At 33.6% G+C, this 19,532-nt stretch overlaps 1 protein-coding gene across 1 annotated transcript; it reads right to left on the bottom strand.

The window, feature by feature from the left end:
• Window positions 1-2,192: 2,192 nt before the first annotated feature.
• LOC101394486 (olfactory receptor OR51C1-like) lies at window positions 2,193-5,855 on the bottom strand. The gene is made up of 2 exons (XM_004434129.2): window positions 4,938-5,855; window positions 2,193-2,216 (listed from the first exon to the last, which is right to left on the bottom strand). The coding sequence occupies exons 1-2, from the start codon at window positions 5,853-5,855 to the stop codon at window positions 2,193-2,195; spliced, it is 942 nt and encodes a 313-aa protein (XP_004434186.2).
• Window positions 5,856-19,532: the final 13,677 nt, after the last annotated feature.

The following is a 19,532-nucleotide window of genomic DNA, read 5'->3' as shown; positions in this document are numbered from 1 at the left end:
TTTTGTTGCTGTATTTAAAACTTATTTGGTTGTCAATATTCAAGGGAGATGGAAAACCATTATTTCCTTACAAAATAAATTCTTAAGACTGTTGATAAAATAAATAAAAATTAATACACATTGTACATTATTTATTGAGGCCACCTGGAATCATGGATTTAAGTTATGGATACCTTGATTAGCTCTGTTCATTTTCACAGCCACTGTTGACGTCCTTAACCTAATTTAAATGACTTCAAATGCATCTCTTTGTTATCTGCCTGGCTTGAATGTCTTGATCTTTTTAAAAATATTATAGTCTGTTAATCTGAATGGAGTAGCATTATCCTCACCACAAGAAAAGCACTAAAATCTCATGTCCCATAACTCTTATGTTACTACTATTTTTGGACAAATTATTTATCTCTTTGAAGCTCAACCCTGGGATTTGGGTATATGACCCTAGGTATCCCATATTCTATGTTTTCACTTACTGAAATTATATTGTTCTTGCTTTTTATGCCAGAATTCTACATCAATGACTCAAATTCAGTTTCTGGACTATTTTGACTGTCCATATCTAGCAGTATGGATAATAAATTTTAGATATTTTACCTTATCTAAAGAATCCTAGCCAGCTTTCAAATTGTCTATATGACCTGGATTTTGTTTTATCTTCAGAATTTCACTGTTTATGAATGTTTTCAGAATGGATATTCAATACATTGGAAAGAATCTCTATTCCTTATTTGTATGCTGTGCTGAAAACAATAAAATTTTAGAACCTTTCCTGTTGTATAGTCTTAAATCAAAGGCAATTCCACAGCATTTTGTGTTTGCATGGATGTTATCTTATAATTTCCTCTTCGAAACACTTCCTCTGAAAGCAAATTTCTTCCTGCAAAATGAACGCACATCAACCTTGGAACATTAATGCATAGCCATTGTCTCTCTGATGCCCCTCTACTTACATCAAGCGAAGAGGATGAAGGACAGACCCAGCTCTGAGGTACCATTCAGCTCCCAGAGTGGAGGGTATCTATGAGGAACCCATGTCAGAAGAGTCATTTCCCCATCAGCAAACCTATTGCCTAAGGGATCTTTCTGGCCAATGGCCTTTGCTGGTTTTGCCTTTGTGCTTCAGAGGCACTTGCGTGCCTTCCCACGTAGTTGAATGTACTGAAATTGCTGAAGTTGTTTTCTTTTTGACTTGCTATGATTAATATTGAAATATATGCCAGGAAAATATAAATATTGAACAAACATCAAAAGTGTATGAATATAGTTTTCACACCTGCTTTTGGAAGGAGACCACTGAAATCATCTTTTATGCTCTGGGATTTTAAACACAAATATTACACAAAGAGAAAGACCTAAAGATTATTTTTCCCCACAGACAGATATAAAAACAAGTAAGTTTTAGACTGGAGATAAACAAGCAACAGAGAGATACACAGTTGTTCCTTGTTATAGCTCAGTGACTCCTCAAATTGACTGAGTTTTAGATATACCAAGGATCCTGCTATAAATACATATTGTTAGGCCTCATCCCAGAACTAATAAAATAAAGAATTTGGAGAGTGAGTTTCAGGGATCTAAATTTTTATAGATTTTGTGTTTTAGAGCAGTTTCAGGTTCATAGTAAAATTGAGTGGAAATTGCACAGTTCCTATACACTGCTCACCCCAACATCACACACAGCCTCCTCTACCTTCAGCATCTGTCACCCAAGTGGTACATTTTTCACAATCAATAAACCAATGTTGACACGTCATTGTCACCCAAAGTCCACAGTTTACATTAGGGTTCACTGTTGGTGTTGTCCAGTCTACAGATTTTGACAAATGTATCATGACATATTTCCACCATCATAGTATCATACATAATAGTTTCACTGCCCTAAAAATCCCCTGTGTTCCGCCTATTCATCCGTTCCTCCACCCCAACTCTTGGCAACCACTAATCTTTTTACTGCCTCCAAAGTTTTTCAGTTTTCCAAAATGTCATATAGTTTAAATCCTATAACATGTAGCCTTTTCAGATTGGCTTCTTTCATTTAATAATATGCATCTAGGGTTCCTCAATGTCTTTTTGTGGCTTGATAGCTCATTTTAGCACTGAATAATATTCCATTGTATGGATGAACCAGGAATCTGCATTTAAAAAAAAAAATCCTCATCAATTATTATGTTTCTGGCCCTGTACCATAATTCTTATGGATCAGGCTTTAGAAAATACTTCATGGACAAGAGATACCTTCATCAAAATTGGAATGTCAATTAAAATTTTATATAGTGAATATTACATTCCCACTGACTTGCATTATTAATTCAAATAATATATCACCTTATTAATTCTCTTTTTAAAGTGGCTTCTATCATTTTAGTTTTGCTTCTTCTTAGTTCCTTTATGTCACGTAGTCTGTGATATTTACACCATGGTTGCCGTAAAGTAGAATTACTATTTAAAGTTCTTTGTGATGAATTATCCAATATTTTTGTCCTTTATTAAGTTTTATTGAAAGAGGGTACATCTATAATAAATATTTTAATGAAACTACATCTTTGAAGATTATATTCCTCACAAAGCAATAAGCTTATTTAAAGCCAGAAGTTAATCTTCTTCTTGTTTATAGTCTCAATATCTGTCCCAATACCTGGTTTATAGCGGATAATAGATTCATGTTGCTGTCAGAGAATAAAAATATAACTTGGGCATTTCATGTCCTTGGTTTTATTCATTCTATTTTTATGGCCACAAAACTCTGAGCTGGTGATGCCTCATAGGGTAAAGTGTGCCACTGTCTTATCATACTTTGTAAAGAAATGAATGTGTGAAGTAGAGTGGGACAAATCAGAAGGCCAAATCTAGGGCATAGGGCCTGGTAATGAACTAGAGTAATTGTGGTAGATTACTTAGTGACTATCGTTGATGTGTGTTGAGCCTGGCAGAGTAATTCTTAGAGATAGCATTCCACAACATTTCTATACAAAGTAGCAGTCCAGAACTAACTTACCAAACAGATATTATAGATGTAGAGACAACTAACCAACAGGAATTGGAACTACATGGGGCTAATACCTAGGAAGGTATTAAATAGGAGATATGAAGGAAGAGTGAGATACGTAGGCATCCTGAGTAATGAACACATTTCTCTTGTTCGTTTTATGTAGTTCTTAAATAACAGGCAAAGTGTCTTTAGGGAATTATGTTACTGTCTGAAATATGAATGATGAAATTTACTTTAAATTTTATTTTCTCTGTATTGATGGATATAAATGTATAGAAAAAGGAAAGATAAAAATAAAACTTATACAGTAGTTACTTATGGAGAAAGTAGAAAGACTAGACTTGAGGCAACATATCAAAGAGGACTTTGAGCTTTTCTAAAAACCTTTTGTTAATGAGATCTTATTTATTATTTCTCATATAACTAAATTTTAATTCAAAAGCCTTTTTAAAAGATTTTTCTGATTATTTTAGGGAAAACAAAAGGAGAAAAAGGGACAAGATTAGAGACCTAGAAAACTATAAGGAAACTGTGATTTACTTTAAAGATTTACTGTCTTAGACTAAGTTCAAAAGTATAGATGAAGAGATATTGTGCTGTTAGAATAGACAAGAAATACAGATTCATTGGAGGCAGGTGCAAAGGGTCAGTGAGTATTTGAAGATGGTTCATTTCTTTTTGTCTTTAGCACCTGAGATATTTTTTAACAATTATATAATTGGAGTTAGTTCTGGGAAACCTTGTATTCATGAAAAAAGAAAATGGCTTAAATTGTTCTTAGTTAAATTGGGCCTTATGCAAACTAAGATAAGTTCCTGAGACTTGTGTTCTCAGGTTCCAAAATTTCCCTTTGCTTATGTGGTTTGGAAAGTCAGAACTATGACCAATTGCTAGATAATATAGGCAGAAAAACTGGGCTGAGTTATATGAAAAATTTTTTATGTTGTACATGCCAAACGTTGAATTGAATGATTTACCACTGAAATTGTTCAGAAGGAGTATTTGATAGTCTATTGTGTTTAGTTCAATTCAACAACTATCACTGAGTGTCTACTATGTGAAAGGTATTCTTGTAGGTATTATAGCAGCTTCAAAGAAAATCCAGGCTTTTTTTAATTAAGGGAATTTACAGACTTGTGGAAGTGATAATAATAATGATAATATATATTCAAATATAGAAAACATATACTCAAAATACATAAAGGCAAAAAAGATAGAGACAAAGAACTATAAAATTTCCCAAAAAACAAATTATGGGAAGGAGAGATCAGATATCATTTGACCAATCATGAAAAATTTAATGAAGAAGATATTTGAAGATGAACCTTGACACATAAGTAAAATTTCAAGGAGGAGTGGGTGCGAAGGTTGAAGTGGAGTCAACAGAAAAGGCCACCATCAGGAAAGTTGAATATACGTGATGGAGCAGTTAGATGACTGGTTTTCTTAGACTGCAGAGGATATGAAAAGACAAAGAAGTAGATTAAACTTTAAAGGAGTTTGAACACAATTTGTGGAGGACGTTAGCTAACACAGACAGGAGTTGTTGTTTAATATAATTGGTGTATGAGAAATAAACATGAAAGAGATGCTTATTTGTTTGTTTTTAAGTTTTATTCACGCTGGATATTTGGAAAATTAATAAGTGAATGACTGGTCATTTAGGGGAGAAACAGCATAGAGATGGGAGGTCAGTTAGTCATCTACGGAAATGGGGTAACTGAGAGATAGTGAAATTCTGAATTAGTATTTTGATGTAGGAAAGATAAGATTGCCTTAGGTGGGATTAATTACATTGTGGAGTTGTTTGAGTTAGGTAACATCTAGTTCTATTTAACTATAAAATTACATAGGTTTATAACTCCAATTTGTGATAAATTTTCACTGAATTTGAAATAGCACTTCATTGGAGTAGTAATTGTTAACTATGAGCTCCCTTGGAACATACAAGTTTTAGCATAGCTTTTTGAATCTGCTTTGTTTTCACACTATAGATGATGGGATTCATCACAGGGGGAATGAGCAAGTATACATTAGCAATGAGTGTGGGCACATAGGGTGGAGCACGTTTTCCAAACCTGTGAACAAAAGACAGGCTGATCAAAGGGATGTAGAATATGGCCACAGCAGTGATATGAGAAATGCAGGTGCTGAAGGCCTTTTTCCTCTCCTCTGGGGAAGCAATGTTGAGAACAGAGCGAATGATCAAAACGTAGGAAAGCAGGATAAAGATACAGTCCACTCCAGCAGTAGAGATAATTGCGGTTAGTCCAAATGCACTATTGATCTTTGTATCTGAACACGAGAGCTTCATCACATCTGGGTGGAAGCAGTAGGAGTGACGGAGCACAAGGCTGCGGCAAAATGACAGACGCTTAAGAAGCAGGACTAGTGGTGTCAGAATGACAGTCCCCCTGGTAATGACTGCCAAACCAATTCTTGTGATCCTTGCATGAGTTAGAATGGTAGCATATCTCAAGGGGTTAGAAATGGCCACAAAACGATCAAAGGCCATAGCCAGGAGAACCGAAGATTCCATGAAAGTGAAGAGGTGAATGAAGAACATCTGTGATAAGCAAGCACTGAAGCTGATTTCCCGGGTATTGACCCAGAATATTCCCAGTACTGTCACCAGTGTAGAGATGCATAAGCCAATGTCAGTGGTGGACAACATGGAGAGGAAATAGTACATGGGCTCATGGAGGCTTGGCTCAGTGAGGACTGTGAACAGGATCAAGGTGTTCCCAGAAAGGGCAGTGAAATAGAGGCAGCAGAAGGGGATGGAGATCCAGGCATGGGCCCATTCAAGTCCAGGGACCCCAGTCAAGATGAAAGTAGGGAATGTGGAGTTATGGAAGGTTGGCATTATAGTCTGTAAGAATGGAATTCTCTTGTAATATCTTGACTTTCTAAATTTAGAGTTTTAAAATTATTTTTAGTTGACATTTAATATATATTTAGTACAGTGCATAAAATGAATTTTGGCATCTATATGCCCTCATGTAACCACTTCCAAGATCAATTGATAAAGCGTTGTCACCAGCCCTTAAGGCTTCCACTGCCTCATCCTCATCAATGGCTTCTCCTATATTAAGCATTTCTCTGACTTCTATTACCATAATTAGTTTTCTCTGTTCTTGATCTTGACATCAATATAGTAATGCAGTATATAATCTTTGTATCTTGCTTCTTTCTCTCAATAATATGTCTGTGAGATTCATTACTGTAATAAGATATTTAATTAAGTTCAAATCAATTTCAATTTATTTGGCTAAATTTATTTGGTGTTTATCACTTACCCTCTTGTACTCTTATCAATATTTTTTATTACATTTTTATGAGTCAACTGGATTGTAAGCTTATACTTATTAATATGGTCTCATAAGAATAAGGGGTTATTTTTAGCTAAACTTTCCTTAGTAGAATTCTTTGCTCATAGTAGATGTTCAATATTTTTTTGCTAATTGATTTATATTTTATTTGCCTTTCCTGAAATATTCTATTTAACCATGAGTAGGACTTGGCCTAAGAAAATAATTGACTAATTTTGCCTTGGAATTTTAGAATTATTAAAGTCAGATTCTTTTTTTTTTTTTTTTAAAGATTTTATTTATTTATTTTTTCCCCCCAAAGCCCCAGTAGATAGTTGTGTGTCATAGCTGCACATCCTTCTAGTTGCTGTATGTGGGACGCGGCCTCAGCATGGCCGGAGAAGCAGCGCGTCGGTGCGAGCCCGGGATCCGAACCCGGGTCGCCAGCACTGGAGCGCGCTCACCCAACCACCAAGCCACGGGGCGGCCCCTAAAGTCAGATTCTAAATGAGAATTCATCTTAATGTAGCAGGGAAGCATCTCTTTTCAGAGACTACGTATACGTAAGAATCCACCCCAGATGATGCGAGTTCTTCCTGTTTCGTTTCATAAATTTACTAGAGGGAAGTAGAAGAAAGAGGTTTCAGTTCTTGTGAATCTGAAGCTTGATAGTTTTCTTAATTTTTAACACTAAAATGCTGCCTTGTATTCCATTGTGGATCCTGCCTCTGTTATGGTAAAAATCAATGATGAAAATAATAATCTTCTTTTCTAACATGTACACCCTAGTCCTTAATATGGCCTTTGATTTATTACAGGTTGATTAAGATATGTAATATTTTATGAATGATAAGATCATGTACTATACAATGTTCTAAGTACTTTATATATATTATTTCATTTGAGCATATGAAAAACCTAAGAGAGAGGTATTTTTATTACAGATGCACTAAGTGAAGTTTAAAAGTTTGGATAAATTGCCGAAAGTTATAAAATCTGAAAGAGATGACATTGGGAATCAGAAAATAAGACTTTAGAACCTATGTTATCAACAACTATACTACACCTTCTAATGATAATAATAATGATAATAATGATAACAATAATGTAATACAATTAACTTCCACAATAATATAATTCTCTGTTAATAAATAAGGCAAATATGTTAGAGATATCTGTTTGCAAATCTCTTGTTTAAGATTTCTATGGTTCAGAGTCAAAACAATTTTATTTCAGCATTGCATATGTTTTGTATGATATGTAAATAAATTAATGAGACAATTTTAGCAAATAATAGATTCTAAAGCATAATATTAGATGCAAGAATTCAAATTAATCCATGGTGGGTATAATATTTTTATTATTAAAATGAAGTTATTGCTCAAAACATACTTTTAACTTCTCTAAGATCTCCATTGTTCCTTTAGAAGTCATCCAAGTTCATTTCCATTAAGTATGCCCATGTTTATGAATTTTATCATTTAATTGACTACATAACTTACTTATGAATGTAGGTAAAAATTAGTTTGATAATTTCTCCAAACATATTATCTATTTCTACATACTTTCAATTCCATAGGCATTCCATGGACAATGTTTTTTATTCATTTATTTTCCTATTTTAAAGTATTTATCTTTATCCCAAGCTAATGTCATAAATACTAGATCCATATATCTATCTCTTTGATTTCCACACATAAATAACTCAAAGTCAACTCAAGCACACTGTGACTGCGTCTGAATTAGTCCCCACAAACTGTAAACTATATTTTCTCCATTTTGATTAATAGCTCTATGGATCTATGGTAGCTTGATGTATTAGGTTGCCTAATCCAGAGACCTGAATGGTTCAGGTCAGTTGATCATCAATTTCTGGCTCTTTTGCAACTCTTTATAATTTGTGCAGCATATTGCTCTCAGAGTTTTCTTTCTAAGATTTAAAACAGACTTCCATTTGAAAATAACTTTAGCTAGTATTACATGAAACAAACTCTCCCAATTTTCTATTAAATTTTCAAAAAGGATAAAGAAAAAAGGAACAGACCAAAGAAGTACTAATGTTAAAACTGATAGATGTTCTACATCCAGAAATTTTTGAGGGTGATTAACTGCTCCTAAGAAGTATGGAGATGGATTGAGTCAAATTATTGGACAGCACTTAATGCAATTACCACAGTCTATAGTCAAGAATCCAGCATCTGTACCAAAATAAGAAATGGGGACCAAACATCTCTTATTACAAGATGCTTAACTTTAAGGTGACCCAGGATATTTTTCTTTGGAACAGTTATCTCATCTCAAGAGAATCAGCAGAAGATAATGGTGTAAGGGGTGGCATTTGTAGAGACACATTGAATTTTGAAATGAATATTCACTCAAGTACATCTTTGTCAGCAGAAGAGGAAACAGAAGAAAATCTGGCAACAGCACATTTTGGGACTTTAGGTTTTAATTTCCTGTAATATTTCAAAGTGGCAAAGACCTAAACACTGTTGGTGCTATGGTTGTTACCTTAGCAAAACTGTAGACTGCTAGAAACTGAGAATTGGGTCAGAAACTGCATTCCACATAATCATGCTTATTGAGACAGCAGCCATGAGGAAGCCACACACATAGTTTATTGAAAACAAAATTGTGAAAAGATCTTGCTTTACAGTAGAGAGTGTATAAAGGAAAAAAATACTAGCATGAAATCTTTAAAATATGGCATAAAATGAAAAATGGAGCAACCTCTTGACAATTCAGAGTATTAGCACATATGAATATGTAATGTCTGTAAACCAAACAGCACATTGCCTCTCACATCATGAAGACTCAATTGTTATCATCATAGATGTTAAACCACTGTAGAACTAAGAACAAAATATCCTAAGGTAATTTCAGATATTAGCATGATATAATACTATGAAAAAGACAAAACATTCGAAAGAGGGGCCAAAATATTGAGATACTAGAAACATAATAGAATAAAACAAATATTGGATAATCAAAAGCAGAAATGAGGTAAAATAATTTAAATCAGTTCAATTTCGAGAATACATTTGAAAAATTCTCCCATAATGCATAGGAAAAAATAATGAAAATAAAATAATGAGAAAATGATATTTGAGAAGGACAGAAAGCGAAAATTGAAAATACTGAAAATTAATGTCACAGGAAAAGTAAACCAAAAAAAACCTGAAAGAAAACTGATTGTTCCAATGCAGTGTTTGGAGATTGAAAGCACTCATTATATTCCTGGCAAAATCAATGAAGATGGAAATATATATAAAATATTTGACTTACACAATAAAAAACAAAAACCTACAAGTTTTCAGGGAGAAAAAAGTAGAATTCCTATAAAGAAATTAAGATCGGATGGGTATTACAAACAAAACAAAATAAAACACACTTTTTAAAAAATATTGCATTCAGTATGCAGAAAAAAAATAAGAAAATATGTAAGAAAAAATTGCAAAAAAATGAGCCAGAGTTGTATACTGAAGGCTACAAAACATTGCTGAGAGAAATTAAAAAATATATAAATTAATGGAATGACTTTATATGCTCATGGATTAGAAGACTCAATCTTCTTAAGACACTATGGATCCCTAATGGATCCATAAATTCAATGTAGTATAAGCAGGCTATTTTTTTTGGAGAAATTGACTCTGATTCTAAAATTTATTGGAAATTCAGAAGACTTATAGTGATCAAAAGAATTTTGGAAAAGAAGAACCAAGTTGGAGTACTTATACTACCAGATTTCAAATCTTAAGTAAATGTAATGAAGACATACGGGACAAGGTTCATCATATAGATCAACAGGATAAAATTGAAAGTCTAGATTTAAACTCTTACATTATGGCCAATCAGTTTTCAACAAAGGTGCCAAGACAATTAAATGAGGGAAACGAGAGACTTTTCAACAAATAGTGCTAGAACAACTGGATATTTGTGTAGGAAAAAGAAAAAAAGACCTTAGACCTTACCTCACACTGACCTCAAAATTAATTTAAATGGATCATAGACCTAAATGTAAGAACTAAACATCTGAAACTTCTAGAAGAAAATATAGGAGAAAATTTTGTGACCGTGGGTTAAGCAAAACATTCTTAGATACCACAATAAAACTATGATCCATTAAAAAAGAGTAATCGCTACCAGACCTCTGCCAAAAAAAAAGTTACAATTCAAAATTCCACTTAAGAAAATGAAGACAAATCACAGACTGGGAAAAATATTTGCATGAGAAACTTGTATCCAGAATATACATTTAAAAAAAAAACCTCTAACAACTGGATAATATGTGGAACAATCCATTAAAGATGGGCAAAAAATTTGAAGAGATATTTCACCAAAGAAGATATACACATGACTAATAAGCACAGGAAAAGATGATCAACATCACTGTTCATTAGGAAAATAACAATTCAAAATACATTGAGATACCATTATGCACACACTAGAATGGCTATAATTAAAAAGAAAGATAGTATCAAGTCTTGGCAAGTATATGGAGAAACTAGTAACATCATACATTGCTGGTGGAAATGTAAAATGGTACAGCCACTTTAAAAAACAGGTTGGCAGTTCCTTAAAATGTTAAACGTAAATTTACCATATGATCTAGAAAATCTACACCTAGGAGTCTACCAAAGAGAAATGAAAGCCTATGTATATGCTAAAGTTGTACGCAAATGTTCATAACAGCATTATTCAAAATAGCCCCGAACTGGAAACAATTCAAATGTCTACCAACTGGTTAACTGGTGAACAAAATGTGAAAAACATCAATACAATGGAGTAATACACAGCATAGAAGAAAAAAAATACTGTTACATGCTACAACATGGGTGTAGGTTAGAAACATTACGCTAAATGAAAGAAACTAGAAGCAAAAGACTACATATTGTGTGATGCACTTTATCCAAAAAAGACAATTTTTAAAGGCAGTGTTTGCCTCTGTCTAGAGGTAGGAGTGGGATTAAAAGCAAAATGGCAGGAAGGAACTTTTTAGGGTGATGAAGAATTTTTCTAAAACTGAATTTGGTGATGACTGCGTGTCTTTAGAAATTTACTAAAAATCTTTGAATGGTATAATATTTATAATATGTAAATAAATGCTCAAAGTAGACACTTTGTAGTATACATTGTATGACACGTAGGTAATAGTTAAAAAAAAACTTAAAAATAAGATGATTTAAATTTCTTTCAGGAAACATTGTGTGTCGAGAAAGCAATAGGGGGCCGGCCCTTGTGGCTTAGTGGTTACATGAGCGGGCTCCACTACTGTCAGCCCGGGTTCTGATCCCGGATGTGCACCGACATAATGGCTTCTCTGGCCATGCTGAAGCCGCATCCCACATACAGCAACTAAAAGGATGTGCAACTATGACATACAACTATCTACTGGGGCTTTGAGGAAAAAAAGGAGGAGGATTGGCAATAGATGTTAGCTCAGAGCTGGTCTTCCTCAGCAAAAAGAGGAGGATTGGCATGGATGTTAGCTCAGGGCTGATCTTCCACACACACACACACACAAAAAAGAAAGCAACAAATTTACTTCAGTAGAATTTTTGGCAAAATCTGATATTCAGCCCAGTTAGTTTTATTGGAAAAAGTAAGAGATATGTAAAAGTTCAGAAAATATACCCACCAAATAATTTTCTTTAAAATAAAATTTGAAGTATTACGATGTTTCCTGGTTGAGAATTGACTGCAAGCTGAAAGAAATAAAGCCGAGAATAGAAGCCGAGAATAAATGTCTCGACAGAGTCATTTACCAGCATAGAAGAATTTGCCATGATTACTAAAAGAATCAATAATACAGGAAATTTCATCTAAATTATTATATTAGATGCTGATATAATTAAGATAATTTAGTACCTTTTTGGAAACAAATACAGCCCTGCGACAAATTAAAATTACAGGAATAGGCCTAGGTAAACACTTAGGTAAGTTTAAAGGAAGCTTCTTAAACCAGTAGTAATAGAGTGAGTTATTGAATAAAAGGAGTAGGATAAACTATCTATTTGAAAAAAATCTAATAAAGCATACACCACAGTATATTTTTAAATTAATTCCTGATTATTAAATATTTAATTATGAATAAACCACATACATTTTAGAATAAAATGCAGGTAAATATTTATATAATCCTTGAATAGGACTTTTCTAATGATGACATTAAAGATATAAACCATAGAGGTAAAGATTGATATATTTGATTTGTTAAAATAGAAAGAATTGTTTTAATGCAAAAACATCTTAAGCAGAATTAAAGGGTTATCACAAATTGGGGAAAATATTTGAAGCACATAAAATATCCAGTTGGAAAATGTGCTTACTGTAGGACTGTAAAAAGAATGACAATATAAAAAATGAGCAAAAGGCATTGAAATGGAATTCCCCAAAGAAGAGCTCTAGAAATACGAGAAGAATATTCGATTTCACCATCAGCCAAAGAAATACTAATTAAAATGATTCCTTTTAATCAACTAATTTACAAAGGTTAGTAAGGACTGCTGGGCTCCAGGTGAACAACACTCTCAGATGGTGAAGAGTGACTGGGTAAAAGGTCCATTTGTCATTGTTTGTCAAACACTTAAGACTTAATTTCCTTTGAATTGACAATGTAATTTCTCACAAATTACTAGTAGTGATAGCAACAACTACCGCTGCTAATGTGCATATCATGTGCATATATAAATCAATCATTCCTTTGATCATTTGTTTATTAATTCTTTAAATAATGAAGTACCAAGTGTCTACTATGTGTATTTAACCCTCAAAATAACCTTTTATTTTCAAGGTAATAAATAATGTTTATAGACAGATTAATGTATATATAAGCCATTGTGCTAAATTCCTTCAATTTAGAAATTGGCATCATTCTTTATTGAACTAAAAAAGCGTAGAACAGATTGCTGTACTCTGTGGTTACTGAGAGAGAAACAACATCTATGTTTTCCACTTATTAGTTTCTTTGACATTTTCCATTGTATTGTTTCTTCATCTAATCCAAGGAACCCTCTAGTATCTCTAAAAAATAATAAAATTTATATTCTGGCAAAATCACATACACAACATCACCTGTTTGCCCATAATTTGTTTCTCAGCATCACTGTGCTTTCTAGAGTGGAAAAAGGAAGAGGGGTCAGGAACTGGTGGGCTAGCATGAGCTCCGTATCAGGCAGGAACAGCCAGTCTGGTGTTGTGATCTCTACCTCCAAGTCATCCTCACTCTAGTCAACTCTTAATTTCTGTCAATATAATACATGCATATGTAATTGGACATGAGCTGGAATATGCACCTGAAGGTTTTAGGAAAAGAGGACAATGAGTTTTATTCTTTTCTAGTTTCTAAGAAGTATGAGTAATGAAGAAAAGGGTAAAACACCTTTATTCTTTTAGAAAGATGAATCCCAGGTCCAATTTTCTAGATTATCAGTCATCTCATATAAATGTCTGGAGTTCTATCCTGCTGCAGAGGAAAATTGGTTGCCATCACATGATGATTTATTAAAACAATGAATAACTAATCAATCTCCTAGAATGGCAAAATGCTGTTCTTATGATTTAAAATGTCATGGATTCAATTAATTTAATTGATTTATACATTCATAGAGAAGTATTTGAGAGAACCTTTCGTTATATTTATTCTAAATTTAGGAACAGTGTCTGTGGAGTGTTAACGAAGTTAACCACCTACATGGACGCAAACAGTGCCTGTCTCCTATGAACGTGGTGCCTGAGGCAGTGCAGTCTCAGTGTCTAGGGCCTGCACTGAAATATGAACTAAATGAAAGGCTGGAAGATAGATGAGAGGATAGTTTTAATGTTCATAGAGAGAAGAGAAATTAATATTGATCCAGGATCTGTGCTCTACACATCTCTACATATGTTACTTTAATCTAACAGCACCATTAATAGGCTGTGACTAACATCCCCAATTTTCAGGTGAGATGACCTACGTTCAGAGTGAAGAACTTATTAAAGGTTCCCATCGATTGATATGATGGAGCCAGTGTGTGAATTCAGGTCTGGCTGACTTCAAAGGTGTAGTCATTTTACTGTGCCACACTGCTTCTGGTATTCAGAAAAAATTAAAAAAGAAATAAATCAATTGCTGCAGACTTAAGAGACTGAATGGAATAAATGTGCTGCAGTAAGTGTAAACCAATGAGAAATGTAAGTTAAACAATGGTGAGGATGAGCCAGTGATTGTATTTTGGGGTTTGGTTATTCCGTGTGTCAGAAAGTATATACACTGAAGAAGCACAGTTTTAGTAAACAAATGAAAACAGAACATCTACATGGGATTTGGAATTTCTAAATCAGGCCCATAAAAGAGAACAAAAAAGTGGGGACTCATAACTATATCAGGAGCTGGAAGGGTGTAGAGATCAGGGACCAGGGGTAAGTGGGGAGAGTCTTACCTTTCAAGATGTGGAGAATTAGAGGAGATACAAACAGAGATGTTGAAGGAGCAATGCCAGAAGACTAGGTGAGTTATTGTTTTTAAGTTTTCCAAGAAATTCTTCCTTGTGTTTAAACTCAATTATTCATGATGCAGCTTAAAATCATCTGACTCGTTTTATTATAGATACAACCAAGTACTGTCTGATCTGAGAGCGGCTGCTTGACTTGGACTTTAGAGAGGGAAGAGAGACTTCTCTCACCCTTATTTAGAGTGGGTGTATGCAGGCCACCCATTTACCTCTATATAAATGGAGAATTTTATAAGGAACCTTGATGGTGCAGTCATTTACTCAACTGGGATAAACACTCCCTTGGGGGATTTCTGTGCCACTCTTTTATGTCTCACCTCTCTACCCTTGGGTTAGTTGGGTGGCATCAGGAAATATGGATTCTAAGACAAATGGAAAGAACCAGACAAAGAATACTAAACATATTGACACAGTAACTCTGTGTTTACATGTTTTAATTAAAAATGAATTTGAATCTTTACTCTGAACATGGATACAGCATTTAAGATGAGGATGCAGTATTTCTTCTTGATTTTTATTCTGCTATGTGTTTCTTGTAGATAGGCTATTACATCGATTTTGCATACAACCAAGTGGAATACTAGATGCTTTGAAAGTATCTCCAGGTAATATCATAGTACCAGGTACATAGTATGTATGCATTAAACATTGGTTAAAATGAGCAAATTCATTCCTAAAATTCAGAAGTAAGCAGTAAAATAGAATTACAATGTCAAGTGACTCCGTGAGGCTGGTCGTTTCAACAGAATAAGGTAGAAGCAAGTGGAAGCAACTTCTAGAAAAAAAATTATATTAGTTAAGATTTTATTAATTACCATCTCTATAGTGATTAATGTTTTCCAAGTAATTTCAGGTACATTGTCTTATTTAGTCTTAATTGTTTAGTGAAAAACAAATATTTTTTATTTACCTGACATGTACTAATGAATACAGTGCTTGACACAAAATCAGTGGTCAATAGTGTTTATAAAATTAATTTAGCCCTCACTCTTGAAGATCTATTTCACAGTCAAGAAAAGAGAATCATATAAACAAACAATATAGAAGTCCTTCTGTTCAACTCTATTTGGTTGATAGATTAATTACCTAATAATATTGGTTAAATCTAGGAGTCATAAAAATAATTTTAACCTACAATAAACATTCACTTTCAACCTGAAACTTATATTTGTGATTTATTCATCACCATAAGATGTAGAGTTTGAGTCTTCTAATGTAGTTGTGCAAATTGAAATTCTATATTATCTTCTTATCATAAACCATATCTTTAATACACTGTATATAATTTCCATTATAGTAATTGTGATAATTGAAAAAAGCAAGTAGCCTACAGTTCACTTATTGGGGGCAATGTGGGCTTGCTTATTGGAGAATGAGCTATGAGAGTCCAACAGGCTGCTAACATAAGTCAGTATATTTTACAGAGGGAATAAAGATTGCTGGTGAATTTAGCAAGTTGATTAAGTAAGCTTGCATGGAAATCTCTTTTTTAAACTACTTTATTGAGATACAGTTGACATATAAAAAGTTGTATTTATTTGGTGCATACAACTGGATGAATCTGGGGGTAAACATACAACCATGATACCACCATCACCATCAATACTGTAAACATGTTCTTCACCTCCCAAAATTTCTCCCCACCACATTTATTCTTATTATTTTTTGTGGTAAGAACACTTAACATAATATATACTCTCGTAGCAAATTTTAAGTATATAATACAGTATTGTTAGTTGGAGACCAACGGGTACATGAAAAGGTGCTCAATGTCATTAATCACCAGGGAAGTGCAATTCAAAACCACAAGGAGATACCACCTCACACTTGTTAGGATGCCTATTATTAAAAAATATATATAACAAATATTGGCATGGACAAGGAGAAAGGGGAACCTTGGTACACTGTTGGTGGCAATTTAAATTGGTACAGCCATTATAAAAAACAGTATGGATGTTCCTCAAAAAAGTAAACATAGATTTACCAGATGATCCAGCAATCTCACTCCTGGGTATTTATCCAAAGGAATTGAAATCAGGATCTCAAAGAGATATTTGAACTCAAATGTTCATTGCATAGAAATCATTATATTTATAATTTTGTTATACATTTTTGAAAAGGGGAAAAACAGGGAAGAATAGCACGCAAGTAATTGAAGCATTTCCATTGTTGAGAGAAGCAGTATGGTAGAGTTCCAAGAATACTGTTATACAACCAGAAAACCAGAAAACTTTGCTCTGCTAGTAAGTATCTGGCTCAAAGAAAAGACATCATAGTTAAAAGTATCAGTTTCTTTATCTGCAGAATAGTATGATGAACTAGATAATCTATGAAAATTTTAAAGAAAAGTATCAGGATTATGATTTAGTGTTTTCTTGGCTGGTAAAGTTTGTTTACAATTTGAACAGCAAGATAAGCTATTGAAACTTTTTTTGAGCAATGTGATTCTATTGTAAGATTAATCTGACACTTATGTAGAAGGTATATTTCAATGAGAGGAGACTGAAAATAGGACCACCTGATAGAATGCACCTATAGTAAGGAGAGATTCTGAAGGTAAAGAATAGTGGTGTTGGAAGTGAGAAAGCATTATATCAAGTGCAGCATCAAAGAAGTTCCATTTACATTATATGGTAACAGTTTCAATTTTGAAGATACAGAGAAAGGCCAAAAGTGACATCAATCAATCAGGCCTGACTGGCTGAAAAAACGATGGCATCATAAAGGGAGATCCAAAATTTCAGTTTTGATCAAATAGAAATTTAAACAGAAAGACATGTTGCCAGGGTCAGAGGTCGGTTTGTCAAATTTTTTCTGAGAAAGAAAAGTTTTAATTACCTTAAATCCTTCATTATCAGAAGTATCAGATTGTTTGTAAAAGAAACAAAATAAATTTTGTTTGGGAATTGTTGAAGTTGATGTACTGATGGGACATTTGTATTATTTTGGTAGGAAGAAATAGAAATGATCCATGAGAGTACATGTCCCTTGAGTGCACATTTTATTTATTTTTACACATAGTAGGTGTTGATAAATATTCACTGGATAAATAATGAACAAACAAATATATAATTTTGTGGAGATTAGTTTTGAGTAATGGATTTCTTTTTTGTCTAACACAATGTAAGGCAAAGAGTACAGAAACGTTGATTGAAGTTACTATAGACATTTTGTAGTTGTTTTGGTATATTTTGTTTAATTCTCATAAATTGTCCCACACTAAGAATAATTAGTTTTCTTAAAAGTTTTAATGGTGTATAGCACTCTTTGTTATTAATATCAAAGTGTTTAATATTAAATTGAATTCATAAAACAGTCATTGTCAGAATAAGTAATTCTTTGATATAATAAACATGAAAATTTTACAAAGGATCTAAATTATAAAGGAGAGGCATTTTATTGTTTCTATGCCTAACAAAGTAAGTTTTTTATCTTGATTATTTTTTAATCTTTGCTTCAAAATATCTGAATCTGTCTTTGCTGGCCCACAGGAAAGGTGTGATGTGCTAATACATACGTTTGCACTTTGCAATTTTATGTAACTGTTCATTGTTCATATAACCAGGGATTTTGCAATCCTTGGTACTTTTTGCCTTGAGTGGTTTTGCTAAAAGGGAAATTTTAAAGCTGAAAATATTCTTCTGTTTATTAAATCATTTAATCCCCAAGATCATAAAACCCTTGCCTTAAAAATACTTGTCATTTAATCTAATGTTCTTAGTGCATTCTGTTGGATAAAGAGTGGGTATCAGAGTGGTGTTGGGAAGTTCTCTGGCAAAAAAATGTCTGTTTTCTGATAACAGCCTCAAACAAAGAGGTGGACCCAATACACTGGGCCTGTATACATGAACCTGATTAAGCCTAGCTCTGTGACTGCATCCCCTACTGTCATCCCTGGTCAACAGAGGAGACCCACTTCTCAACTTCTCAGTGATGCTGGTATCACTTTCATAGCTCATTCCTAATGGCCTTGGTGAATGGCATGTCCTCTGGGCCTCTCATGGGACACACTCTTGCGTGGGTCTTCTGGGTTTATACAATCTGTCCATCCCACATGCTCAAGTTCCTGTCACTTTATTCTACTGCTAAAAGAATGGTTCATAAAGGAAGTAAACTCTGAACACAATGTAGATTAAAAGCAAAAGGGGAAGGAATCCTGTATTTTCGAAAGGAAAGTAGCATGATTCAACTTGAAGTCAACCTGTTGCATGACAGGAATGGTGAGGATACAAGTCTAGTTGGAAATCTGGGTAATGAAGTAAATAAGAAAGCCTTTTCCTTCAACGCTGAAAGACTTCAACAAAATCTATCCTGAAGGAAATATCTTGATTCATTTTTTTTCTGTAAGTTGATCAGATGGCAGTGTACTAGATGGGTCAACTGAAGGGAGAGAAAAGGAAGACAACACAACAGATGTACATCAGTGAAAGAATTGGGACATACATTGTGTATGGAAAAACATAGTAAAAACAATGATATGTCTTCACATGTACACAGCTGGTTTTTTTTCTTTCTTGGCATTCCTTTTTATTTCTACATATGACCTATGGGATGAGCTACTCAGATCCTCAAGACTCTCCTGTGAATATCTTTTTAACAGTGCCCTTTTGAGCTAATCAATTTTAGTAGAATGTTAATTTAATAAATTTACACCAAGCATATTGTACATACTAAGCCAAGCACTAGTCTATTTCCTTTAATAAATTATACTTAGTGACACATATATGTAGTATCCTAGAC

This window comes from Ceratotherium simum, chromosome 7, assembly GCF_057802395.1.
Source record: "Ceratotherium simum simum isolate JZ-2026a chromosome 7, ASM5780239v1, whole genome shotgun sequence".
NCBI lineage: Eukaryota > Metazoa > Chordata > Mammalia > Perissodactyla > Rhinocerotidae > Ceratotherium > Ceratotherium simum.
The sequence above is the reverse complement of the archived record's forward strand: the minus strand, read 5'-3'. Positions and strand labels throughout refer to the sequence as shown.